Source organism: Heteronotia binoei, chromosome 16 (assembly GCF_032191835.1).
Source record: "Heteronotia binoei isolate CCM8104 ecotype False Entrance Well chromosome 16, APGP_CSIRO_Hbin_v1, whole genome shotgun sequence".
Lineage (NCBI taxonomy): Eukaryota > Metazoa > Chordata > Lepidosauria > Squamata > Gekkonidae > Heteronotia > Heteronotia binoei.
In genome coordinates this window covers 59,259,909-59,286,897 of record NC_083238.1, presented here as the reverse complement: position 1 = coordinate 59,286,897, position 26,989 = coordinate 59,259,909, and the positions used below count along the sequence as shown (strand labels likewise).

The following is a 26,989-nucleotide window of genomic DNA, read 5'->3' as shown; positions in this document are numbered from 1 at the left end:
GGTAGCGGTTCTCCAGGGTCTCAAGCTGAGGTTTTTCATGCTTATTTGCCTGGACTCTTTTTAGTTGGAGATGCCGGGGATTGAACCTGGGACCTCCTGCTTACCAAGCAGATGCTCTACCACTGAGCCACCATCCCTCCCTAAAGTTAGTATTTTCTACTCAGACTGGTAGCGGTTCTCCAGGGTCTCAAGCTGAGGTTTTTCACGCTTATTTGCCTGGACTCTTTTTAGTTGGAGATGCCGGGGATTGAACCTGGGACCTCCTGCTTACCAAGCAGATGCTCTACCACTGAGCCACCATCCCTCCCCAAAAAGCTCATCTGTATTTGAAGTGACAGTGTAATGAAGCTGCCTTACTCTGAATTAGACCCTCAGTCCATCAAGGTCAACATTGTCTACTCAGACTGGCAGTGGCTCTAGAAGGTTTCAGGTAGAGGTCTTTTCCATCACCTGTCTGATCCTTTAACGGGAGACGCTGGGGATTGAACCTGGGACCTTCTGCATGCCAAGCAGAGGCTCTTCCACTGAGTTATGGACCCCTCAATTGCTTTATTCCCTGCTTGGGCTTGCTTCCATTGCCAGATACTAGCTGGGAGAAACGGGGTTTCTGGTAATAAAGACTTTGTGGAGAAGATCAGTTGAATTGGAAGATTGGGAATACAAAGCCAGCTGTACCAATTCAATACATTGGTTCATGCTGCTGTAATCTGGAGATAGGGTAGCCAACTTCTAGGTGCTGGCTGGGAATCTCCTGGAATTGATCTCCAGGCAACAGAGATCAGGTCCTCTGATTTCTGTGGCCCCAGAAAGTAGGACCAGAACCAGTGAGTTGAAATTAAATCAAAAGAGTTTCCGGCTCAACATTAGGAAGAACTTCCTGACCATTAGAGCGGTTCCTCAGTGGAACAGGCTTCCTCGGGTGGTGGTGGGCTCTCCTTCCTTGGAGGTTTTGAAACAGAGGCTAGATGGCCATCTGACAGCAATGAAGATCCTGTGAATTTAGGAGGGGGTATTTGTGCATTTCCTGCATTGTGCAGGGGGTTGGACTAGATGACCCTGGAGGTCCCTTCTGACTCTATGATTCTAGGAAACATCAGCTTTGGAGGTTAGACTCTATGGTCTCATATCCCTGGAGGTTCCTTTCCTGCTCAAATTCCACCTTCTTGAGTCTCCACCCCACCCTCCCCCCACAAATTTCCAGGAATTTCCCAACCAAGAGCTAACAACTCTTGTCTGGAGAGCAAACAAAGCTGTGGCTATCAGGCATTTATTATTGACCTTCAGGGCAACAACTGACAGATAAGAGCTCCATTCCTACCTGGCCCTTCAGCATTCTTAAATTGCACCGCACGGCCAGTTTAGATGTGTTTGCGACAAGGTTGTGTTTGGCAACACACAGCTCTGCTTCTTTCCTAGTGACCTGCAGTTCAGTCCTTGTGCTTGGATTGCACGCCCGGTAGTAATACAAGCTGAACATCCAAATAGCACAACTTGGACAGTAATAAAGGACAGCAGTTAATGAGTATTCAGAACTGAGAGTTGCGGTCAGTAATGCTCAAGAGAGGCTTTCAGTAACTGGACCGCAGGGATAATAGGGAACACTTGGAAATAACGAGGGCCTTTTGTTTTTTAGCAGGAGAGCACAGGAACGCGGTTCTGGCTGGCTTGGTGCCAGGGGTGTGTAGCCTGATACGCAAATGAGTTCCTGCTGGGCTTTTTCTACTCAAAAACCCACTGGAAATAACAATAAAGTTCTTGGGATGTATCTGCCGAAGACAACTTGGACTCTTGTCAACCCAGACCCTGAAAGTTGTTTTCAAAATTTTTTTCAAAAAAGTTTATTTCAAAATACAGAGATACACACAGAATCATATACAGAATTGTACGTAAATGTATAGACAGGATCAAACCCACCCAGTCACCAAGGAAGGAAGGAAGGAAGGAAGGAAGGAAGGAAGGAAGGAAGGAAGGAAGGAAGGAAGGAAGGAAGGAAGGAAGGAGACTCAAATCACAAACAGTACTCAGGTAAATAGATCCAGGTGGGCCGCCTTTTTGGTCTGAAGCAATAGAACGAAGTAGGAGTCCAGTTGCACCTTTAAGACCAACAATAAATAATAAAACTTTGTTGGTCTTAAAGGTGCTGCTGGACTCCTACTTTGTTCTAGTAACCAAGTAACACAGACTAATGCCAAACCAGCATACATTGACTCTGCTTAGCTTCTGAAATCTGACAAGACCATTCTAGCCTTGCCTAGCCAGGCCTGGGACCTCTGTATCTTAGGTGATATTAAATACATAATAATTGTGTTATTGGATACAGCTTTTGTGTTTCCTATTTTTAAAGTTTTTTGTTTCCTACCTTTCAGGCAGCGAAAACTAAGATAAAGGTGCCAAGCCAGGGCAGTAGTGCCGTCTCGCTAATAGTCGGCATATTCATTATTTTGTTTCTAAAAAACAAAGGCATTTGTGCTTTTACATTGCATAAGTATGCTAAATAGTTTAATTTTATTTACTAATGGGTTTTATGATGTTAAAGCGGTGCACTGTGGCTACATTTGATAAGAGAGTAATCATTGAGTGTATTCTGATTTCTACCACATTTTACATTTTTATTCACAAAAATCCTGTGAAGAAACCATTGCTTCAAAATGCCTGGAAATTTTACATCTTGATTCCTGACTCGTCACTGACATGGCTGCTAGCCTCTCCTGGTGGAACCTGGAGATCTCCCAGAATTACAACTGATCTCCAGATGACAGAGATCGGTCCCTTTGAGACAATGGCTGCTTTGGGGGCGGGGGGATGGAGTCTGTGGTGTTATATCCTGCTGACTTTCCTCTCCTCCCCTACTCTCCGCCTTCCCTAGGCCCCACCCCCAAAGCTCCGGGAATTTCCCATCCCAGAATTGGCAACCGGCTGTTCCTTCCATCATAGCCTTTCTTCCCCCTTTGCCTTTCAGATGAGAATTCGCCAGCAAACTTCTGGGATTCCAAGAATCGAGGCGTGACTGGGACGCAGAAAGGGCAAATAGTTTGGCGAATTGAACCCGGCCCCTATTTTATGGAACGTAAGTACTGGCGTGGTGGTTATGTCAGCGGCCTCAACCTTTTTGAACCAATGGATAGATTGGGAAATCTGACATAGGGCAGTGCACTACAAAATAACTGACACAGGAGGCGGAACCAACTACAAAATGTCCGGGAATTATGTGTTATGCACCATTTTGAAAGTAGCTCTTCAGCACTTCAAGCACAAACTGTTTAATAGGATGCTTTTTTAAAAAATGGAAACATATAGTTTAAAAATAATTTCTTGCATACACACAAGTATAAATAGACCTAGCTAACAGACAATCATCTGGCAGTATCTTTTAGGTTTCTAACGGCCAACTAGAAGCTCTCTTGGCTCTGCTCGCTTTCTAACAACACTTGAGACAGGTGCCAGGAAAGGTGAAAGCAGCCACCCTGGTGCCCATGGGCACACTTTTAGGGGTATCTGTGTTACACTTCGGATGGTCTTTTTTCTAGGTGGGGGAATGGAGATCTCCCGCTTTCAGGGTCATAGCCAGGATTTTACAAGTTGGGGGGCTTCTTCCATCCACTGTGGGGCTTGCTGCTTCTCAGAAGCTTCCTGGGGTAGGGGCAAAAGGTGGAGGCTCTGAAAGTGGCCAAATTGAGGCAGCCAACCCTAAAACTTTGGCGTGAAGTAGGGTGGCCATAATGTCTGAAGGCCAGCCAGGGACACCTTTGGGGGGCTGTCGCTGGAGGCCCTCCAGAGTCTCTGGAGGGCCTCCAGCGACCAGCACCGGGCCAGCGGAGGCCGCGGAGAGGCCGGCGCTGGTCCCTGGAGGCCCTCCAGAGTCTCTGGAGGGCCTCCAGCGACCAGCGCCGGCCTCTCCACCGCCTCCCCGGCCTCCTCCTGAAGTGTAGGGCCCGCACACGGGGCCCTGCGGCGGCCCTCCAGCGACCAGCGCTGGCCTCTCCGCCCTCCGCCACCGGGCCCCGCGCGCGGGCGGGGAAGGCGGCGAGTAAGGGAGGGAGCATCCCTGCGCGTGCGCAGGGGCCCTGCGCATGCGCAGGGACGCTCCCTCCCTCACTCGCCGCCTTCCCCGCCGGCGCGCGCGGCCCACCGCCTCCGGGGCTGGCTAAACCGGGACCTCTAATGGTCCCGGTATAGCCAGCCCGGGAGGCGGGAATAGGGGGCCAAAACCGGGACATTCCCGGGTGCCCGGGACGGTCTGGCCACCCTAGAAGAAGGGACTGCACTTTCCACCTCCCTCTCTCCCACCCTGGCACTTTGCAACCAGGAGCGCCATCTGTTCCCCCTCTCCCCAGCCCATTCCACAGGGCTTCCTCTGCCTCCCTCCTCTCCACCTGTTGCTTTTGCTGCTCCACTGCCCTGCACTGTGCCCTGCTCAGCTCTCCTGGCTCTGGCTGCCACTAATGACACTTCGCTGGCTCAGCCATAGCAAAAAGAAAATGAAAGAAGAAGACCACATGCCGGAGGCCCCCTGGGAGTCAGGGGGCAGTTCCTCCACAGCCCCCCTGTAGCTACAGGCCTGCCCGCTTTGACAACTGATTTCCAGCTGGCAGAGATCAGCTCCCCTGGAGAAAACGGCTGCTTTGAAGGGTGGAGTCTAGGGCAGGGGAGTCAAACATACGTTTGGGGGCCAAATTAAGCCCCCAGAGGACTCCTATCAGGCCCCCGAGCAACTGGCTGTTGTCTGCTTCCATGTCCCTCTCTTGCTTCCTTCTGCATCACAGCTTGCTTTGCCAGGCTTGCTCAATCGCTCAGGAACTACAGAGCAAAACCTCTGTTTTCTCCATTGGCTGAGGCTCCTCCCTTTGGGAGGAAGGGGGAAGAGGTATAGCTTTCCTTGCCAGGCTCTTTCAGTTATTCAGCAGAGCTACTGAGCCAAGCTTCTCTTCCTTCTATCGGCTGAGGTTTCTCCTCCTTGTACCCTGGGGAAGAAAGGAAAGAGCCAGAGCATTAAAAAAACAAAACACCTTTGGCTTTCTGCAGAAAATGCATCTACCTTGAAAATACACACCTGTTGTGGAAATAAAACTCCTTCATCCCAGAAGCCTCAGTACAGATTGAATACAAAGATGGGAACATGCTACACGCATAAATATATTGTGAAGGACATGGGGGGCATAGTGAAAGAAAGGGTGATGCGTTTGTGACATGTAATGCTCTGATCGCCGTTGTGATGAACTGGCGCCCCCCGCTGTCGCCTGCTAAAATGCAACAGAATTTCTGCTTCAGCATTGATGCCCGTGTAGATCTCGCAGAGCTGTCCTTGAAAGGGCAGCTTCTGGGAGAGCTCTCTCAGCCCCACCCACCTCACAGGGTGTCTGTTGTGGGGGAAGAAGATTGATAGGGGACTTCCACAAACTGCACCGTAGCTGTTGTTTAATGCTGGGTGATCTCTCAACATGTTTTTACCCATAGTCTGCATCAGGGATGGCTAAACTTGCTTAATGTAAGGGCCACATAGAATAAACATCAGATGTTTGAGAGCTATAAGACATCAACATCAGATATATGCATGCTGGGAGGGAGGGAAGAGAAGGAGAAGAAGAAGACGACAACATTGGATTTATATTCCGCCCTCCACCCTGAGTCTCAGAGCGGCTCACAATCTCCGTTATCTTCCATTCCCACAACAGACACCCTGCAAGGTGGGTGTGACTGAGAGGGCTCGTCCAGATGCCCTTTCAAGGACAACCTCTGCCAGAGCTATGGCTGACCCAAGGCCATTCCAGCAGGTGCAAGTGGAGGAGCGGGGAATCAAAACCAGTTTTCCCAGATAAGAGTTCGTACACTTAACCACGACACCAAACTGGCTCTCCAGGAAGGGAGGGAGGGAAGAGAGAGAGAGGAGTGGAAAGAAAGCAACTTTAAATGCCTTCTCCCAGTCAGCTGATGATGGAGGATTCGAGATCCACATAATACATGTGAAAGAGCCACATATGGCTCCCAAGCTGCGGTTTGGCCATCTACCTGTAGAGCTCTACCTGTAGACCCCACATCCAGAAGACTTCAGGTGTTGTGCCGCCTCACTAGCACTTTGGGGGCTCTTCTGACCCATAATTGGCAGGGGGGGCAGGAATGCCACGTTCTCTGCCCTCTGTAGCGATACCCGCTCGTCTCTTTTTCTGTGAGTTGATCCGGCCTGCTCATGCGTGGCTACAGCTCCTGCTAGGGTTGCCAGCCTCCAGGTTGGTTCCCTGGAGAAAACGGCTGCTTCGGAGGGTGGAGTCATTGGCGTTACACCCCATGAGGTCATTTCCTCCCTGCAACTCTGTGCTTCTCACACTCCCCATCTCCCCCCAAATCTCCAGGAATTTTCCTACCCAGAAATGGCAACCTTATGACTCCTACCCTTCTAGCTAATTCCATCAGTACACTGTTGTTGGTCCTCCAGAGGAACTGGTTGGCTTCCGCAGCACATGTGACCCAAACTGGGAGGAGGAGGAGGAGGTGGTGGTATTGGATTTATATCCCACCCTATACTCAGAGTTTCAGAGCGATCACAATCTCTTTTACCGCCTCCCCCCACAGCAGACACCCTGTGAGGTGGGTGGGGCTGGGAGAGCTTTTTACAGCAGCTGCCCTTTCAAGGACAACTCCTGCGATGGTTATGACTGACCCAAGGCCATTCCAGCAGGTGCAAGTGGAGGAGTGGGGAATCAAACCCGGTTCTCCCAGATAAGAGTCCACACACTTAACCACTACACCAAACTGGCTCTTTCAAGGAAAACTCCTGCGAGAGCTATGGCTGACCCAAGGCCATTCCAGCAGGTGCAAGGGGAATCAAACCCGGTTCTCCCAGATGAGAGTCCGCGCACTTCACCACTACACCAAACTGGCTCTCAAGATTAGCAGTGCCCACTGTGTGAGACAGGATAGGATGCTGGACTTGATGGACAGCTGGTCTGATCCAGTAAGGCTCTTCCGATGTTCTGATGTGGCTTCAGTAGCTAGAAAAGCAGCTGTTCCGTTGACTATATTTGTTGAAATGTGAACCTTCCATAACCCCCTGTTTCTCTCCTGCCCCCCCCCCCCCATTCTTCCCAGCTGAAATAAAGATCTGCTTTAAATACTACCATGGGATAAGCGGGGCCCTGCGAGCAACGACTCCGTGCATCACGGTGAAGAACTCGGCTGTGATGGTAAGCATGTTCCATTTGCGGCTGTCCCCAGGCCAGACTGTTTTATGTTAGTGTGCTAAAAAGGACTGTGAGCCAGTAAAGACCGATTCCCCACTAGCCTTATGCCGCTCTCACTCTCCTCTTCTCCGTGGGGCTTCTGTCAGCATGGCCAGTGCGTGGGAGTGGGCCAAGTAGGCAACCACCTAGGGCGCCACCTGGCCTAGGGTGCACCACCAAGCGCACCATCTCCCCACGAGCAACGTGTGTGCTCCTTGGAGTCTGCCTTCTCCAATGGAAAGCAGGCTTCATGGAGCGCAGATGCTGCCCAGCAGGTTTCGTGAAAGTGGACAGCGCCTGCACAGGAGACAAGCAGGGATAAAGGAACCAATTGCAAAAGCTGAAGAAGAGCCGATTACCGTTTCTAAAAATTGGCTCCTGAAGAAGTTGTCTGCTGCCACTCATCCTTTCTATGCTTTAACAGAGCCAGGGGGTGGGAGCCATAGCTCAGGGGTAGAACATCTGGGGCTACGTCTGGCTGAATATGGTTTGGTTTTGGTTTTTAAATCTCTAAAAACTCCATGAAGAAATTGCCAGAAAATGTTCTCCCTCTTTTCAGGTGGGGGCTGAAGGGTCTGCTGGAGGTCAGCACAGCCGGAAACTGGTTAGCTTTACGCTATCAGGTAATTTTTTGTTTAAAAAAAATTCTACTTTTATCTCCATTAGTTGATCTCCTTTAGTTTACTTTAAATCAAGGTAAATAAACTCAACTTTAAGGGTATTTATTGAGAAAGCATTAACACATTTGAATGAGTTTTTAGTACATTTTGCAGCTGAAATTTCCGTTGGATATATTTTGTGTGTGTGTAAGTAATGAATACATGATTGCCTTTCTTGGTTTTGTTTTGGAAGAGGCAAGTCCCAAGTACATGCATAAGAACAGAAGAGAAGCCATGTTGGATCAGGCCAATGGCCCATCCAGTCCAACCCTCTGTGTCACATAAGAGAAGCCCTGTTGGATCAGGCCAATGGCCCATCCAGTCCAACACTCTGTGTCACATAAGAACAGAAGAGAAGCCATGTTGGATCAGGCCAATGGCCCATCCAGTCCAACACTCTGTGTCACATAAGAACATAAGAGAAGCCTTGTTGGATCAGGCCAATGGCCCATCCAGTCCAACACTCTGTGTCACATAAGAACATAAGAGAAGCTATGTTGGATCAGGCTAGTGGCCCATCCAGTCCAACACTCTGTGTCACATAAGAACATAAGAGAAGCCATGTTGGATCAGGCCAGTGGCCCATCCAGTCCAACACTCTGTGTCTCATAAGAACATAAGAGAAGCCATGTTGGATCAGGCCAGTGGCCTATCCAGTCCAACACTCTGTGTCACACAGTGGCCAAAAAAACCCCAAGTGCATCAGGAGGGGGGCTAGAAGGGGAAAGGGGATAGAAGCCTTTCCACTTTGCCCCCCCCCCCCCAAGCACCAAGAATACAGAGCATCACTGCCCCTGACAGTTTCAATAATATGCTATGGCTAATAGCCACTGATGGACCTCTGCTCCATATTTATCCAATCCCCTCTTGAAGCTGGCTATGTGTGTAGCTGCCACCGCCTCCTGTGGCAGTGAAGAAATCCTGAGTACATGCAAGTCCCAAATACATGCAATCCCAAGTCCCAAGTGCATGCAATCCTGCCTCTAACTGGGGTTGTACTGGGAAGAAGGGATTTAATTTTTCCATCCCTGCTCACCCCACCACGTGGTGATATTACCCCTTTAAAGAGAAAATGGTGGGCACTTGTGTTTTTTCCTTTCTTTGTGTTAATAAGGCTAACAATAGTACATGCGTGCGTTAACTTTCTCTCTTTTCCCTACCTAGAGTCCAGCAAGCTGGGTCTATGTCTGGCTGAATATGGTTTTGTTTTGTTTTTTAAATCTCTAAAGACCTCGTGTGGTTTCCCCAGCATCTCACCTGTTTTGACTTTGAGACCAGAAATAATTTCTTCCAAGAATAAAAAGGATGGGAGAAAAGCAGTTGTGGGGAGGGACTTGTCTCCCTTGTGTTTCTTAGTAGGTAAATGAATGAATGAATAAACTTTATTACGGTCATAGACCAATATCAAAGCTATAACACATCATGTGAAAACCCTCCTAAAATACATAAACACAATAAAATACATAAAACTTTCCCCCAGCTATACAGATCCAGGATAACTAAAATACATTTTTACTAATTATAAAATCCAAAGTTGGTTCAAATTTATATAAAATCCTTTAAATCATAATATGTAAAATCATATATAACCTAAAATTCAACAGTTCATACAAGACTGCAATTTTCTTGTTTCTTAGTATGGAACTTCACAAGGTAATGGCAGAATTTAGCTATCTGTCTAGAGATATATGGACTTGCATCCACCAAGAGTTTCTCCAAATACGCCCTGTCCGCGTCTGCCATTGGATTAACTACAAACGGGGAGACAAACCTATCCCTATGTAATTGGTGGAATGGGCATCGAAAAAACATATGAGTCATTGACTCCACCTCTCCCATAGCACAAGGGCAGTGTCGGTCTTCCTACGGGACTTTTCTATATGTCCCTTCTAACACCTTTGAGGGCATGTCTGCGCATTGAGCCAACGTAAAGGCTCTTCTGTGAGCTAATACCTCCAGTAGGTAAATGATCCATCCTAGTTTATTTCAAGCACTAGTTTATTTCAAGCACTTTGAGCAGATACATATTCTGCTTCAGCAGCAGATTGAGCAGCAATACTTGGATCTTCATCGTGGTCTCTGTGCAGTCCCACACATGGGTTATCCGGCAGGATCGATCCCGACCTCGGAGAATTCAAAGCAATCTTGGAGCGTTAATTTTGGCGCGCACTTCCTCTCGTCCCGGGGAGGAGGCATCCACTGTGCATGCCTAGAAGAGAGGGAGACGCTTCACCCACCCAGTTTCTTCTTTACCGCCGCGGGATACACCTACCTCGCTGAGTCTCCTCTATTCACTGTGATCTTCATCTGTTTTCCTGCACTTTCTCCTCACTGTTTGTCTTCGTCGCCTTCTTCAACTTCACCGGTATCGTTATAAAAAAAAATTGTTATTATCTTTCTACCCTCTTTCTACCTTCGTTCCTTTCCTTCCCCCTTCCCCCCTCCCCCAGGTGGATGGAAGGGAAAGACAAAATCACTTTCAAGAAGTGTGTTCGGTGCGCCTCAAAAATCCCATCCACAGACGGACATTCTTTATGCCTTTTTTGTCTGGGCGAGGCCCTTCGTACTGACACTTGCCTGCATTGTAGTCAGTTTGGAAAGCAAGCAAGAAAAAAATGCGCGGCTAGACTCAGAAGTCATTTGTTAGAGTCGTCACTGCGACCCTACTACCTTCGACCCCCTGCTTCGGTGGGGAGGGCGGGATATAAATAAAAAATTATTATTATTATTATTATTATTATTACTATGTCCCATACTTCGGGATCCCAAACCCCGCCATCTTCCCTATCTACTCAAAAGGGAGTGGCTCGACCGGCAGCTTCCATGGCTTCGGTTCCCAGCAACCTTAAGTCCGGGAAGCACTCAAAAAAGTCTGACGATTCTAGAAAGAAACATCGCACAGAATTGACTTCTAAAGATCTTTCGATTTCGACATCACCGAAAACCAAATCTAAGACGGGCCATAGGTCCTCGGATTCGAAGTCTCCCACCATGACTTCTACATCGCACCCGACTGTCGACACCACGGCCTCGATACAGACAGCACCGATTTCATTGGAGGTCTCGGCGCCCATCGATACCGTACCTCTTGAGGTCGTACATATCCATTCTCGGTCGCCATCACTTTATGGGTCTTTGCCAGAAAATATCCTCGACACCGAATCTCCAGATTCACACAGAAGTCAGTGTGCTAACTTTCTCGGCGCACACTCCTTCTGGGAAGTTTCGATACCTAGTGGACAGACGCCTAGCAAACAACAGATAGCGACACCCGCATCTCCACTCATAAGAGAACCCTCGACACCAAGAGAGCCGTGAAGATCCTCGGTACCGTGAGGACTCTCGATTCCGTGAGGTGCTTTATCATCCACATTGGGAGCACATATACCGTGAGGATCGTCTTCGGTACCGTGAGGACGTGTCTTATTGACCTCGTGAGAGTCCCTATCGACGCCCTAAGCATTACACTATGGTATCAAAACCATTGTCTCCAGCTAGATTGACTTCAGTGTGCTCGGTCTCCCCTAAACAACAGACGGAACAGCCTCCCCTGCTGAGCAAACAAATATCGATGCCTACCAAGCCCATTGATACACCCAATGAAACTCAGTAAGAATCTGAAGCGGAACAATCGGATCCCTCCCATTCTACAGCCTCAGCTTCTTCACCAACATCTGACATCATCAAACCTGCTGACCTATCACCCTCAGAGGGTTCTAAATCTTACCTAGATTTGCTGTCCAACATGGCAAATTCACTTAATATTAAACTGACTACTGACGCACCTAGAGTTTCAGATGTAGTCCACGTTTTAGTACACGCAGACCTACCGGCAGGCTCTTTTATCCTGATGCTTCCAGTTCACTTGGAAGCCTTGAAAGAGGCATGGGACAAACCCACTTCAGTGCCACCGACATCTAAACGAGTTGAATCCCTCTACAAAATTCATGCTCCTGAATCAAAATTTCTCTTCAATCATCTGGCACAAATTGAGCAAACCTTTGATCTGAGTAGCTTGAGCATGCGAAAGCAACAAAACAGCAGTATGCAGTAAAATTAACAAATTGAGCAAACCTTTAGCAAAGCTCATGCTACTCAGATCAAAGGTTTGCTCAATTTGTTAATTTGACTACTTTGTCATTGTACCATTTTACATTCTAAACCACTGCCTACCAGCTCTGTATGGCTCTGCTCAGCTCTGTATGGCTTTGCTCACTGTGCTGGATTCCTCGTCGGATGAAGTGTGCTTAAGAGTGCATGAAAGCTGACGTTCGAAATAAAAATGGGTTGGTCTTAAAGGTGCAACTTGTCTCCTGCTTTGTTCAACTGCTTCAGACCAACACGGCTGCCCGCTTGGATCTCTCTACATTGAGTAAGGTGGTCGCTGGACAGCCAATGCCGTGATTTGCCAGCAGTGCAGATGAAGAACCTCTTATGACTGGAAAGGAAGGACCGTAGGAGCACTTGAGCACCCCTTCATGTCTCCAGCCTGAGCATCCTTGAAAGCTTGTTGGGGTGCGACGAGTCCATGAAAATTTCTTTCTCTAGGTATAATATAGTGGGTTCAAGGCAAGGAGGAGATGTGGTTGCAGTGATCATAGCTCTTTATTGAGTTACAGCATGGCTGAACTAAGAAGACTGCTCGATTGAGCCAGTGGGGTCAACTATATACAGTTCAGGGTTCCCGCAATAGGACGCCATTGGATCATTCAAACCAGCAGGGGGGCTGTGATTGGAGCAGGGCAGCAAAGATTTGGATCCTACTGCGCATTGTTCCTGAGTCCCCAATCTCAGTCCTTAAGTCTCAAATGAGCCAGGCAGAAACACTAGTAAACACAACATTAGTCCATGTGCACAACATTAGGACTCTCCCCCCCACCCCGACATGGAGCCTACATGTGTGTGTATCAGTTATCTTCAAGTCCTGGTAAATATTCTCTGGGCTTTAACTGGCAGATGGTTAATTGGACTCCTTATCTCAACTGCCTTTGCGTTTTCTGCAGTTGTTTTCCTTTCAGCAAGGATTAGGTTCTCTGCAGTCAGGAGTTGTGCACTGGGGCTGTTTGATATTACACCTTAAGGTGACAGATGAAACGACTCTATCTGCAGCGGGCTTCTGAAGCCGTTGAACCAGAATGCTCAGCGACGTTGATCACACTTATTTGCAACCTGACAGCTTGTCTGCTTGTTCTCCAAGTACCCTCCCTCCACAATAGCTCAGTTTGCTTTAAATGCAAAAGGCTAAATCATGAGGAAGGGATAGCTCAAGATAGTGGGTTGCAGGGCTTTTTTTTGTATCATAGAATCATAGAGTTGGAAGGGACCTCAAGGGTCATCTAGTCCAACCCCCTGCACAATGCAGGAAACTCACAAACCCCTCCCCCTAAATTCACAGGATCTTCATTGTTGTCCGATGGCCATCTAGCCTCTGCTTAAAAACCTCCAAGGAACGAGCCCACCACCTCCCGAGGAGGAAGCCTGTTCCACTGAGGAACCACTCTAAACTCACAAACACCTCCCCCTAAATTCACAGGATCTTCATTGCTGTCAGATGGCCATCTAGCCTCTGTTTAAAAACCTCCAAGGAAGGAGAACCCACCACCTCCCAATGAGGAAGCCTGTTCCACTGAGGAACCGCTCTTAACAATCATAGAATCACAGAGCTGGAAGGGACCTCCAGGGTCATCTAGTCCAACCCCCTGCACAATGCAGGAAACTCACAAATACCTCCCCTTAATTCACAGGATCTTCATTGCTGTCAGATGGCCATCTAGCCTCTGTTTAAAAACCTCCAAGGAAGGAGAGCCCACCACCTCCCGAGGAAGCCTGTTCCACTGAGGAATCGCTCTTACGGTCAGGAAGTTCTTCTTAATGTTGAGCTGGAAACTCTTTGGATTTAATTTCAACCCATTGTAGCATTTAATTTCAACCCATTGTAGCATTTTGTAGCAGGAACTGCTTTGCCTATTAGACCATACACCCCTGATGTAGCCAATCCTCCTGGAGCTTACAGTAGGCCCTGTAAGAAGAGCTCTGTAAGCTCTTGGAGGATTGGCTACATCATGAGGGTGTGACCTAATATGTAAAGGAGTTCGTGCTACAAAAAAAGCCCTGGCAGGTTGGATCCTTGAAAGCATAAGGGAAATGTGCACAGAGAGATAGACTTTCCTAACAGCCCGCTTCTATCAATAAGCCCCTGAAAAGTGGTTGCTGATGTTTGCGGAATCTGTGTGTAGGGTTTCCGGTCCCGGGTCCCAGCAGGGTTTCTTTTTTTTGTTTTTGACATTTTAAAAGAGATTTTATTGAAACTTTCATAATCAAGTACAATATAAAATTGAATGACGATAAGTAATGGTAAACAAAACAGGAACAATGAGAGGATTTCAATCCTGAGATTAGGCTGTCACGTTACAAGGTTGAATATAGGCCTAAAAAGAACATTGTAATAAACACAATACTACCAAAAATATTACTAATAATAATAATACTGCACTCCACTACCTAAGGTACTTTCCAAATCTAAACTAAATAGATAAATTAATGAGGACCAGTTACAATAAACTCAAATACAACACACACACACACACACACACATAGATACATACATAAGATTCAAGGCTTCATTTATGAAAACAATCAATGCGAGGTTATTAGTGAAAGACATTCATCTTGTGGTAACGTTGAAGTGTGAAGGCAGGAACCAAAATTCCTTTTCAAAAAAGGTTCCCATTTACGCAACATAGAAGGAGAAGACTTAGACCCATAATGGGATTGAAAACTAACTAATTTATCAAAAATAAAATATTCCCAAAGTTTAGAAGCCCAAGTTTGGATAGAGGGCGACTCAGGTTTTTTCCAAGTTAAAGCTATAGCATATTTGGCAGCAGTGAATAATAGGGAAATAAATTCCCTTTGTGACTTAGAAATTAGGAACCCCCCCCCAAATATTTAAAAGGATAACCTTAGGGTCATCAGAGTTTCTCCCCGTTTTCAGGACCTCTGCCGGGCCACCAGCACACTGGCTGGTAGTGGAAACCAGGCCCCTAAACAATCACGTACTTGTGTGACGTCCCTGATACAATGACATCACCTGGAAGTGATGTCATCACATCAGGGATGTCACATGGTGACGCTCTGGTTTGAGGGCAAAACTCTGTGGTTCAAAGATGGTTTTACCTCCAAAACCAGAGTGTTGCCATGCAACATCCCCAACATGATGACTTCACTTCTGGGTGATGTCATTGCACCAAGGATGTCCCGGAACACCCCCCAGGTCCCCCGCTGGCGTAACAAGGGGACTTGGCAACCATAGTGTAGACAGAATGTCACATGAACCAGAAGGTAACGAGAGAGCCAGTTTGGTGTAGTGGTAAAGTGCGCGGACTCTTATTTGGGAGAACAGGGTTTGATTCCCCACTCCTCTACTTGCACCTGCTGGAATGGCCTTGGGTCAGCCAGAGCTCTCTTATCTGGGAGAACCGGGTTTGGTTCCCCACTCCTCCACTTGCAGCTGCTGGAATGATCTTGGGTCAGCCATAGCTATCGCAGAGCTGTCCTTGAAAAGGCAGCTTCTGGGAGAGCTCTCACCCCCACCTACCTCACAGAGTGTCTATTGTGGGGGGGAGGTAGAGGAGATTGTGACTGCTCTGAGATTCAGAGCATAGGGCGGGATATAAATCCAGTATCATCATCATCTTCTAAAATTGTTACCTAGTCTTGTACTCCTTGTTGCCCTTTTTACAAGTATTGAGTCTCCCTCAAAAAGACAGAAAATAAATGAAAATAAATAAAGCATCAGCTCTCAGGAGGTCTTAAAGGGGATCTGCTGGGGAAAGATTCATAACCGTGAGCACTGTTGGACTCGCAGTTTCCAGGATCCTATCCGTAATGCTAGAGATCTTACTGGAGCTTGAAGAGGTCAGTAAAATGAATTCATCCCAAGGACTGATTTTGTGTACAAAGCAGGGCCTTGACTTGCTTAATGTAAGAGCTACATAGAATAAATGTCAGATATTTGAGAGCCACAAGGCATGAATGTCCAGATGTTTGAGATCCGGGAAGAAGGCAAAGGAAAGAGATGGGAAAGAGAGGTGGAAAGAAAGCAATTTTAAATGTATTTTCCAAGTCAGCCGACACTCAGTATGTGTGAAGGAACCACATGCGGCTCCCAAGCCACAGTTTGCCCATCCCTGGACTATAGACTATTTTGAAGCACGTTGAATCTCTTGACTTCTGGAAATTAGCATGCCCTGTAGCCAAACTCTGAAATCTGCCCACATGCTTGATCCTGATACTTATATATTTCAAAGGGCAAGCTGAAACTGTTGTGGGGTTTGATATCAGAACAGCTGTGCTTTCCCGGTTTGTCACAAGATCAAACAGACATGTGTTGTTGCTGCTATTAGAGGATTAGTTGACTGTCGATGCAGGCCAGTTTGTGGAAAGCACAATGGTCTTTGGTTCTGACAGTTTCCTAGAACGTCTTGGTCTTCCACTAAATCTGTATAAATGCCCTCAGAGTGCACCTTTTGCCTCTAGGAATGAATGTTTTCTTTATTATTGGCACGTTATTAACTTTTTAATAGTACATTAATCAGAAATTTGTATGTTAAACCCAGCTGTGTACGCGACATTCTCTTGCCTGAAGCTGAGATTGGATGATGGTGATGCCTTTATTTGGCTAATTCCTTCAATCAGCAGTATGCAAATGTTTTATCGGACATTTCAACACTGTACAAATGAACATTTCCCACCATCTGACCTGCATTGTAGTGCACCAAACTGGACAAGTATTAATAAAAAGAAAATGCAGGGGTAGAATTCTAGCAGGAGCTCCTTTGCATATTAGGCCACACACCCCTGATGTAGCCAATCCTCCAAGGGCTTACAGGGCTCTTATTCCAGGGTCTACTGTAAGCTCCAGGAGGATTGGCTGCATCAGGGGTGTGTGGCCTAATATGCAAAGGAGCTCCTGCTAGAATTTCACCCCTGAGAAAACATACACGTTTAAGAAATGCCATTTTAAAATGAATCATTCAAGTGATTCAAGTAACTATAGATACCCAATGTGAAGGACCCCGCAGCACGGAGTGGTAAGCTGCAGTACTACAGTCCAAGCTCTGCTCATGACCTAAGTTCGATCCCAGCGGAAGCTGAGTTCAGGTAGCCGGCTCATGGTTGACTCAGCCTTCCATCCTAATGAGGTTGGTAAAATGACTGCCCAGCTTGCTGTGGGGAAAGTGTAGATCAGTGGTCCCCAACCTTTTTGGCACCAGGGACCGGTTTTGTGGAAGACCATTTTTCCACGGACCGAGTGGGGTGATGGTTTCAGGATGATACAATTGTGCACTTTATTTCTATTAGTTTGGTGTGTGGTTAAGTGTGTGGACTCTTATCTGGAAGAACTGGGTTTGATTCCCTGCTTCTCCACTTGCAGCTGCTGGAATGGCCTTGGGTCAGCCATGGCTCTCTCAGAGCTGTCCTTGAAAGGGCGGCTTCTGTGAGCGCTCTCTCAGCCCCACCCACCTCACAGGGTGTCTGTTGTGGGAGAGGAAGGTAAAAGAGATTGTGAGCCACTCTGAGACTCTGAAATTCGAAGTGAAGGGCAGGATATAAATCCAATGTTGTCGTCTTATTATTACATTGTAATATATAATGAAATAATCATACAACTCACGGCCTGGTTGCTAACAGGCCGTGGACCGGTACCGGTCCACGGCCCAGGGGTTAGGGATCCCTGGTGTAGATGACTGAAGGCAATGGCAAACCACCCTGTAAGAAAAAGTCTACCAAGTAAGTGTCGTGATGTGATGTCATCCTGTGGATCAGTAACGACTCAGCACTTGCACAGGGGTTCTACATTTACCCTACCTGATATGAATCTGCTACCTTACATTGATGTACATTTCTTTAGTCCTATAACCTTTATCAGTTGTTGGTGTTTATCATATAAAATGAGAGAAGTATTTCGAACTCACAAATAGAGAAGGAAGAAGAAAAACCCCGTTCACAAATATCGTGAATATTCCATGTGACATAGGGCTTCTCTGGATTCTCAGTTTTGTCGCAGGCTTGTCCCATTGTCCCTGATGGGAGGGGCTACAGTGGGAGGGCTTCTAGTGTCCTGGCCCCACTGATGGACCTCCTGATGGCACCTGGGTTTTTTTTGGCACAGAGTGTTGGACTAGATGGGCCATTGGCCCGATCCAACATGGCTTCTCTTATGTTCTTATGTCTGGGGCAGTGAAGCTCTGTATTCTTGGTGCTTGGGGGGCACATTGGAGGGCTTCTAGTGTCCTGGCCCACTGATGGACCTCCTGATGGCACTTGGGGGTTTGGGCTATTGTGTGACACAGTGTTGGACTGGATGGGCCCTTGACCTGATACAACACGGCTTCTCTTCTGTTCTTCTATCTGGGGCAAGTGATGCTCTGTATTTTTGGTTCTTGGGGAGCCACAGTAGGAGGGTTTCTGGTGTCCTGGTCCTGCTGGTGGACCTCTTGAGGGCACCTGGGGTTTTTTTGGCCACTGTGTGACACAGAGTGCTGGACTGGATGGGCTATTGGCCTGATCCAACATGGCTTTTCGTAGGTTCTTTTTTGTTCTTATGTTCTTAAGACCTGTTCTTTTATGTTCTTAAGATCTTAGAGCAGTCGGACTTAAAAAGGGGATGTTCTTCAATCCAGACCCGTACTTAAAGATGTCTATCCATCCCGGGAAAAAGAGCACCTTCCCTACATTTGCCCACCATGGTCAGGAAAGACGCTCCACCATCATCAGTAACACAACAAATCCTATTTGGCACAGAGAGGTAACGGATGGTTTCATTCTTGCTGCCGTAGGGCAACAGTCTTAATATTTTCTTCTATGTGGATATTAATTTCCCCCTTTCCCTGCATTTGTGCGCTGATTTTTATGGCTGGTTATATAAATTGTTCTAAGAAGCCTGTTCGTTGGGTGGAAATATTATGTGTGTCTGATTTTTTTTCTCCCTGTTTTCCATTGACAGAAAGGTTTGGGATCTGTTGCTAATGCCACGGGCTCCTGGAAGCAACACAGACTTTTAATTAGCAGCTATTTTCACAACAGAACAATTCTTAAGAATAAGGCTCTAACCAGACATTACCGAATTTACCTGAAAGGAAGATGACCCTGAATGTGAGACTATCCTGTCTCCCTAAAAAAGGGTTATGCACAGTTTTTAATATTGCTCTACGTAACTCTCATTTGTGTGTGAATTTAGCACAGCTCCCTGATGGTACAGTTGGAGAAAAGCGCTAGTCTTCTGTCAGGTAAATAGGTTATATGCACCAAAAAGTCAGGCTGCCAGCTCTGGGTTGGGAAATACATGGAGATTTTGGGGGTGGAGTCTGGAGGAGGCGCAGTTTAGGGAGGGGAGGGGCCTCAGCAGCCATTTTCTGTAGGACAGCTGATCTCTGTAGTCTGGAGAGCAATCATAATACTGCAGTAATAATCTTCAGACCCCATCTGAAGGTTGACAACCCTACCTAGAAGGCCACTTGCTCCCCCCTGTTTTGTGACAAAGATTTTGTAACAGAGGAGTGGTTGGTGATGAAACAGAAGAGGAGAGAAACCCTTATTCTGCCGAGCTGGGAGGAGGAGGGGGGGATCGGAGAACAGTGTACAAACATCATAGCATTTTCATAGCAAGTAGATTGCATGGGTGATGATTTTCGTATTTTGAAAACTTGCAGTCTGTGTTTTCACAGCTTAAACTTTTTTTTTTTTTTTAATGAATCCAGTGGCTGTTCCCATGGAGGAAGATGTCTCCATTTTCTAAGTGCGGATGTTGTAGAAGCAAGGGTGTCAAACACGCAGCCTGGGGGCCAAATCAGGCTCCCGAGCAACTGGCTGTCATCTTCTTCCTTTTCCCTCTCTCTTGCTTCCTTCTGCATAACAGCTTGCTTTGCAAAGCCTCTATTTTCTCCATTGGCTGAGGCTCCTCCCCCTCCTGGTCCCCTGGGGAAGGAAGGAAAGAGCCAGAGCTTCCTTTGCCCAGTTCCCTGGATCCCACAGGAGAAGTACAAAGAAAGCACCTTTAAGACTAACAAGTGCTAATGTTTTAAGTATGTTTTATTTTAAGGGGGTTTTTTTAACAAAAAATCTTTAGTCGTGTTTGTGTGTATCCTTTAAAAAGTTTATCTCTCTGCTACCTAATCTTAAATAGGAACACACACGGCCCAGCCCGACATGGCCTGACCTGACCCGACAAGGTCTTATTTAGGTCAGATCCAGCCCTCCTAAGAAATGAGTTTGACACCCCTGTGTAGAGGTTTTATTGGAAAGCTGGGACTATCAGAAAGCGGTGGTGAAAAATGCAGTCAAGTGCAGCTGACAATGATGAACCTGTAGGGCAGGGGTGTCAAACATGCGGTTTGGGGCTGAATCAGGCCCCCGGAGGGCTCCTATCAGGCCCCTGAGCAACTGACTCGTCTGCTTCCTTCTCCCTCTCTCTTGCTTTCTTCTGCATAACAGCTTGCTTTGCAAGGCTTGCTCAATCACACAGGAGCTACGGAGCAAAAACTCTATTTTCCCCATTGGCTGAGGCTCCTCCCTTTTTTCCAATTTTTTTAAAAAATTGTTTGTCTGTGTCCTTTATAAAGTTTATATCTCTGCTACCTAATCTTAAAATAGCTACACACATGGCCTGGCCCAACAAGGTCTCATTTATGTCAGATCCGGCCCTCATAACAAATGAGTTTGACCCCCCTGCTGTAGGGTTTCCAAGGCAAGAGATGATCCGGAAGTCAGGAAATAGTTTTTCTCCAGACCAGTTTGGCCAGGAATCCCGGAGGTCTTTTGCCATTTTCCGGGCATGGAACAGGGGTCCCTGGCAACGTTCCCTCTAAGCTGTGGAGTCTTTTGAGCAAAAATTCTGCTTCGTGAGCTACTGGCATGGAAGTCATGAGTGAATGATTCGGCTACTGCATAAATTAGTTTGCTCTGGGGCCATTTTTTTCCTGAGCTAAGACAAAAATATGTGAGCCGGAGGGTAAAAAAACTGTGAGCTAGCACACACAAACTCAGCTTAGAGCGAATACTGGTGTGCAAGGGTGGAATTCTAGCAGGAGCTTTGCACCTTAGGCCACACACCCCTGTTGTAGCCAGTCTCTCTGGAGCTTACAGTAGGCCCTGTACGAAGAGCCCTTTAAGCTCTTGGAGGATTGGCTACATCGGGGTGTGTGGCCTAATATGCAAAGGAGTGCCTGCTAGAATTCCACCCCTGCTGGTGCGTATGTGTTGGGAAGATGTATTTGTGAATTGCCTGCATTGTGCAGGGGGTTGGCTAGATGACCCTGGAGGTCCCTTCTGACTCTCTGATTCTATGGTGAACAGAAGCGATTTTCTACTGCCCGCCTCTGCGCAGCATGAGGACTTCCATGGGGAAAGCCCGACACAGAAGATATTGGGATAGCTTCGGCCATCCATATTGGGGGCTGTCCCTAGAGCAGGGGTGGCCAACGGTAGCTCTCCAGATTTTTTTTGCCTACAACTCCCATCAGCCCCAGCCAGCATGGCCAATGGCTGGGGCTAATGGGAGTTGTAAGCAAAAAACATCTGGAGAGCTACCATTGGCCACCCCTGCTCTAGAATAAGGAGGGCCTACCTTGGGCCATCTGGCTCAGGTTGGTAATAAAGTAGGTAACCCTGGTTAGATACCCAGATACCCTTCAGGATATTGAAGTTACCCGATAAGGTTCAGCAATGGATGTAAGAGTGTTTCTCGTGGCTTCTGCTTTTTTGGCGGGGGGGGGGGGCGGGATGTACCTACCTCAATGTCAGACAGAAGTGGCTCAAGAGAGCCAGTTTGGGGTAGTAGTTAAATGTACTGACTCTTATCTGGGAGACCCGGGTTTGATTCCCCACTCCTCCACTTCCAGCTGCTGGAATGGCCTTGGATCAGCCACAGCTATTGCAGGAGTTGTCCTCGAAAGGGCAGCTTTTGAAAGAGCTCTCTCAGCCCCACCTACCTCACAAGGTGTCTGTTGTGGGGGAAGAAGATAAAGGAGATTGTAAGTCGCTCTGAGATTCTGATTCAGAGAGAAGGGCGGGGTATAAATCTACGGTCTTCTTCTTCTTCAGGACGTGAAGTTATCAGATAAGGTTCAGCAATGGATTCATGAGTGTTTCTTGTGGCTTCTGTTTTGGGGTGGGGGTGGTTCTGTGCATAGTCTGAAGGGATGTACTTCAGTGTGATGCTGAATTATTCCTGTCGTAGCTAAGGATTTCCCTGGAGTCTGCCATTTTCTCACTCCCATCTTCCTTGTCATGCTGTGGTCTGGTTTCAAAAGCAGCTGTGTGTGCCTTCTGTGCACCTAGCATCCTCTTAATCTCTCATGAAGCCTTCCCCCCCGCCCCCCATGGGACCCAAGCGTGGTTCACCAATGCCCTGGCAACGGGGCCCGTCTTCTCCGGCAGCTGCGTCTGCATCCAGCCTCCCGTTTGCTCCCTCGTTGCCTGGGCAACCAGGTTCACTTCCCCCGTTCAGCTCAGCCGTGACACCATCATGGCTTCCACTGCTGGGGGTTCCTTCTTCCACCTCAGCGCCCCAGCCTCCGGATCTGCCACGGTAGACTGCACTCTGCCCACGGAAGGGTAGGTAAGCAATATTCCATGCAGATAGATCAAGATGGGTTGCCCTGTTAGTCTGCCCCGTAGCAGGAGAAAAGAACAAGAGTAACGAAAGACGAACGAAATCTGTAGCCGGGGGTGAGCTCTCACGAGCCGCTGCTGATTTCATGCACATGTTTATGATGCACCTAGAGCTGCCAAGTCCAATTCAAGAAATATCTGGGGACTTTGGGGGTGGAGCCAGGAGCAAGGGTGGGACAAGCACAACTGAGCTCCAAAGGGAGTTCTGGCTGTCACATTTAAAGGGACCGCATGCCTTTTTAAATGCCTTCCTTTCGTAGGATTATTGTCGGATAGGGTCACCTTCTTTGGGGGCTCATAGAACTGGACCCTCTGGTCCAATCATTTTGAAACTTGGGGAGTATTTTGGGGAGAGGCATGGGATGCTATGCTAAAAATTTGGTGCCTCTATCTAAACCCCCCCCCCCAGAGCCCCAGATACCCATGGATCAATTCTCTATTATTTCCTATAGGAATAAGTCTCCAAAGGGAATAACGGAGTGCCCAGCAGATATTTCCCTCCCCTCCCCCTGCTTTCTGATGACCCTGAAGCAGGGGGAGGGCCTCCAAACCGGGGGATCCCCTGCCCCCTCCTGGGGATTGGCAACCTTAGATGCACCTAATTTCAGCTTTGGGCGTCATTAGGGAACACTGAAACCACCAAGAGCCATATCTTATTTGTAGAAGCTGGCTGCGTTTGAGTAATACATCCCCCCTCACACACACACATCAGACAAACTCGGGGGGTGGGTTGTAGCAGGAACTCCTTTGCCTATGAGGCCACACACCCCTGATGTAGCCAATCCACCTGGAGTTTACAGCAGGCCCTGTACTAAGAGCCTTGTAAGCTCTTGGAGGATTGGCTGCATCAGGGGCGTGTGACCTAATATGCAAAGGAATTCCTGCTGCAAAAAAAGCCCTGGACAACCTCAAAGTTTGTAGATGTGCTGTGCAGTTTCGTACAGTCAGGGCCGACCCTGCCACTAGGCAAACTAGACAATCGCCTAGGGTGCTGGCCTCTTGGGGGTGCTGAATTGGGTGCATCCCATGTGACTCGAAGACATTATCAGTGGGGAGGGGCTCTAGATGTTAGCCTTGTCTAGGCTGCCAGATAGTCTAGGCTCAGCCTTGATGACAGTATTCAGAAATGGATGTCTTTAAAAGTATATATATTTTTTTTAAAAAAATCCAGCCCTTGAGAAATGTTATATATTTGCCCACTATTTATTCAGACTTTTACCTTCAGAAGTGAGGATTAGAAACTTAGAGAGGGTAGATCCAAGCGGGCAGCCGTGTTGGTCTGAAGCAGTAGAACAAAGCAGGAGTCAAGTTCACCTTTAAGACCAACAAAGTTTTACTCAGAACGTAAGCTTTCGTGTGCTCCAAGCGCACTTCATCAGACAAGGAATCAGGTCCAGTGAGCAGAGCTACATAGAGCTGGTAGGCAATGGTTCAGAATGCAAGATGGGACAAATTGAAGATCCACGGACAGAATAGTAAAATTAACAAATTGAGCAAACTTTTGATCTGGGTAGCATGAGCATGAGAAAGCAATAAAGCAGTCATACATCAAAATGTAAGAATGTCTGTTAATCACTCTATTGCAGGGGTGGCCAAGGGTAGCTCTCCAGATGTTTTTTGCCTACAGCTCCCATCAGCCCCAACCAGCATGGACAATGGCTGGGGCTGATGGGAGTTATAGGCAAATAACATCTGGAAAGCTACTGTTAGCCACCCCTGCTCTATTGTATAGGAAAGGTCTCCTATGCAAGCACCAGTCGTTTCTGACTTTGGGGTGACGTTGGTTTTGCAACGTTTTCACGGCAGGCTTTTTACGGGGTGGTTTGCCATTGCCTTCCCCAGTCGTCTACACTTTCCCCCCAGCAAGCTGGGGACTCATTTGACCAACCTCGGAAGGATGGAAGGCTGAGTCAACCTTGGGCCAGCTACTGAACCCAGCTGGGATAGAACTCAGGTCATGAGCAGAGAGTTCAGATCACAGTACTGCAGTACTGCTGCTTTACCACTCTGCGCCACGGGGCCGCTTCTGTTGTATAAGCCTGGGCCAAAAAGAGCAAAAAATTACAATGTACCCGAGTAGCACATACAATATTCTTAAAGAAATATCATTTAAAGACACAATGCAACAAAATTACATAAAGAATGCAAAAAGTTCCAGTGTACAAAAATCTCTGATACAGTCCAGATTCCAGTACTTAGAATACTGTTTTTTCATGGAAATAAATCCTCAGAGAAGGAATAATAGGAGACCAGTTTCGGCCACACCTTCCTCAGTCACGAGTCTTCCTGAGTCTTTCTCAGCAGTTTTTCCCATCCAACTAATCTTCGAACTAACCTTAGAGAGAACTAACCTCCAGGATTCCAGCTCACTTCCAGACTACATACCTCAGTTTCCCTGGAGAACGTGGGTGTTTGGGGTGGACTCTTCGGCATTGTACCCCACTGAGGTATCTGCCTTCCCCAGGCTCCATTCCCAAATCACTAGGAGTTTGTCAGCATGGATTTGGCGATCTTATCCCCCTACCCCTCGCCAGTGAATGGGGGGGGGGGAACTTGGCAACCCTAGGGGGGGTCCCGAAGGAATAGAGTTTGAAATTCTACACCTCTAACAAGAGTCTGAGCGAAACTGCTTCAAAGGCCACAGATGCGAACCCTCAGGTATTTCGAGAGATACGGCTTCTGTTTCTCAAACCATGCAGAAAGTAGGGTAATTGGATTATCACTTCCTTGAGTGAAACTCTCTTCTTTCATTGTCCTACATTTCCCCTCCCTCGCGGCTTATTTCTGCAGCGATGATACATTTACTTCGAATGCACGCTATTTTCTCCTCCTCTGGGTATTGTGGCGTTCTGTGCGGCGCTGAGCAAACAAAATGTATTCGTGCGGCTGTTGCCTTTGCCTGAAATTTCTTCCGATTATTCCTTCTGAGACCGTCCTGATGGATTCTTGGAAATTTTAAAATGCGCAGGATAATCTGAGCTTGTACCTTTTGGGGATTGTTGTTGTTAATTAATCGTCCTGGGAGCAGGCCTGATGCAAAAAAGTGACGATCTGCCCTTTCTTCTTCTCCGCGTTGATTGTGATTGCTGAAGTAATTGGACTTTAGAAGAATGTTGGAATTGGAATGTTTAGAAGAATATGGACTTTACCAGCTCTTGAGTTTGGGAAATATCTGGAGATTTTGGGGGTGGGGCCTGAGAGGGGCGGGGTTTGGGGAGGGGAGGGACTTGATGGGTTACAATTACATAGAGTCCGCCCACCGAAGCAGCCATTTTCTACAGGGTTGCTACACAGAGGCAGGCAATGGCAGACCACTTCTGTTCATCTCTTGCCCGTAGAGTCGCCATAAGTTGACTTCAACCTGATGACATTTCCTTCCACCCGCGTGTGCTCTTCGTGGGTGATCATGAGCCATATATGCTTTATGGATGTGATATACAATATACGTTGTTGTTTTTCCTTTCCAGAAATATTCTTTTGTCGCGCTTCTAACGGATGTCTTGGAAATCGAGATCAAAGATAAATTTGCCAAGAGTCGGCCAATCATCAAACGCTTTCTCGGGAAGCTCACGATTCCAGTCCAGAGGCTGCTGGAAAGGAATGCAATTGGGTAAACTTAAGATTCTTTCGTTGATTGTTTTGCATCAGTCAAAAGGAAAAGGAAGGTTGTATTTTCCAAGCAAATCTTAGTTGTACTCCTATGCAACTGCTTTGAAAGGGAGGTCAATTTTTTGGCAGTCTTACAGCTGAGTTTTGAATTTATTTCTTTTCAAAATCTAAATTTCTCTTGAGAACAAAGTTTGAGTCCAGTGGCACCTTTAAGACCAACAAAGTTTAATTCTGGGTATAAGCAGGCATAGAGCCCCATATAGTGCCCCGTGATGCAGAGAGGTAAAGCTGCCGGACTGCAGTCCGAGCTCTCTGCTCACGACTTGAGTTCAATCCCAGCGGAAGCTGGTTCAGGTAGCTGGCTCGAGGTTGACTCAGCCTTCCATCCTTCCGAGGTCGGTAAAATGAGTACCCAGCTTGCTGAGGGGAAAGTGTAGATGACTGGGGAAGGCAATGGCAAACCACCCCGTAAAAAGTCTGCTGCGAAAACATTGTGAAAGCAACGTCACCCCAGAGTCGGAAATGACTGGTGCTTGCACAGGGGACTACCTTTACCTTTTTATAAGCAGGCACACAAGAACCTGTACCCAGAATTAACCTTTGTTGGTCTTAAAGGTGCCAATGGACTCAAACTGTGTTTTGCTGCTTCAGACCAACACGGCTACCCCACCTGAATCTTGATATCTCCCCAACAAAGATGGTGAGTGGTCTGGAGGCCGAGTCCTCTGAGGAAAGACTGAAGGAGCTGATATGTTTAGCCTGGAGAGGAGATGATTAAGAGTTGATATGATAACCATCTTCAAGTATTTGAAGGGCTGTCATATACAGGAGGGA

At 47.4% G+C, this 26,989-nt stretch overlaps 1 protein-coding gene across 1 annotated transcript in view; it reads left to right on the top strand.

Moving 5' to 3' along the window:
• Positions 1–26,989, top strand: part of HECW2 (HECT, C2 and WW domain containing E3 ubiquitin protein ligase 2) — a 300,474-nt gene that overhangs the window by 157,208 nt on the left and 116,277 nt on the right. Inside the window, exons 3-7 of the mRNA XM_060256888.1 lie at positions 2,960–3,067; positions 7,084–7,178; positions 7,774–7,837; positions 18,514–18,683; positions 26,014–26,156. Coding sequence (XP_060112871.1) covers positions 2,960–3,067; positions 7,084–7,178; positions 7,774–7,837; positions 18,514–18,683; positions 26,014–26,156 — 580 coding nt within the window. The remainder of the gene's footprint in view (positions 1–2,959; positions 3,068–7,083; positions 7,179–7,773; positions 7,838–18,513; positions 18,684–26,013; positions 26,157–26,989) is intronic.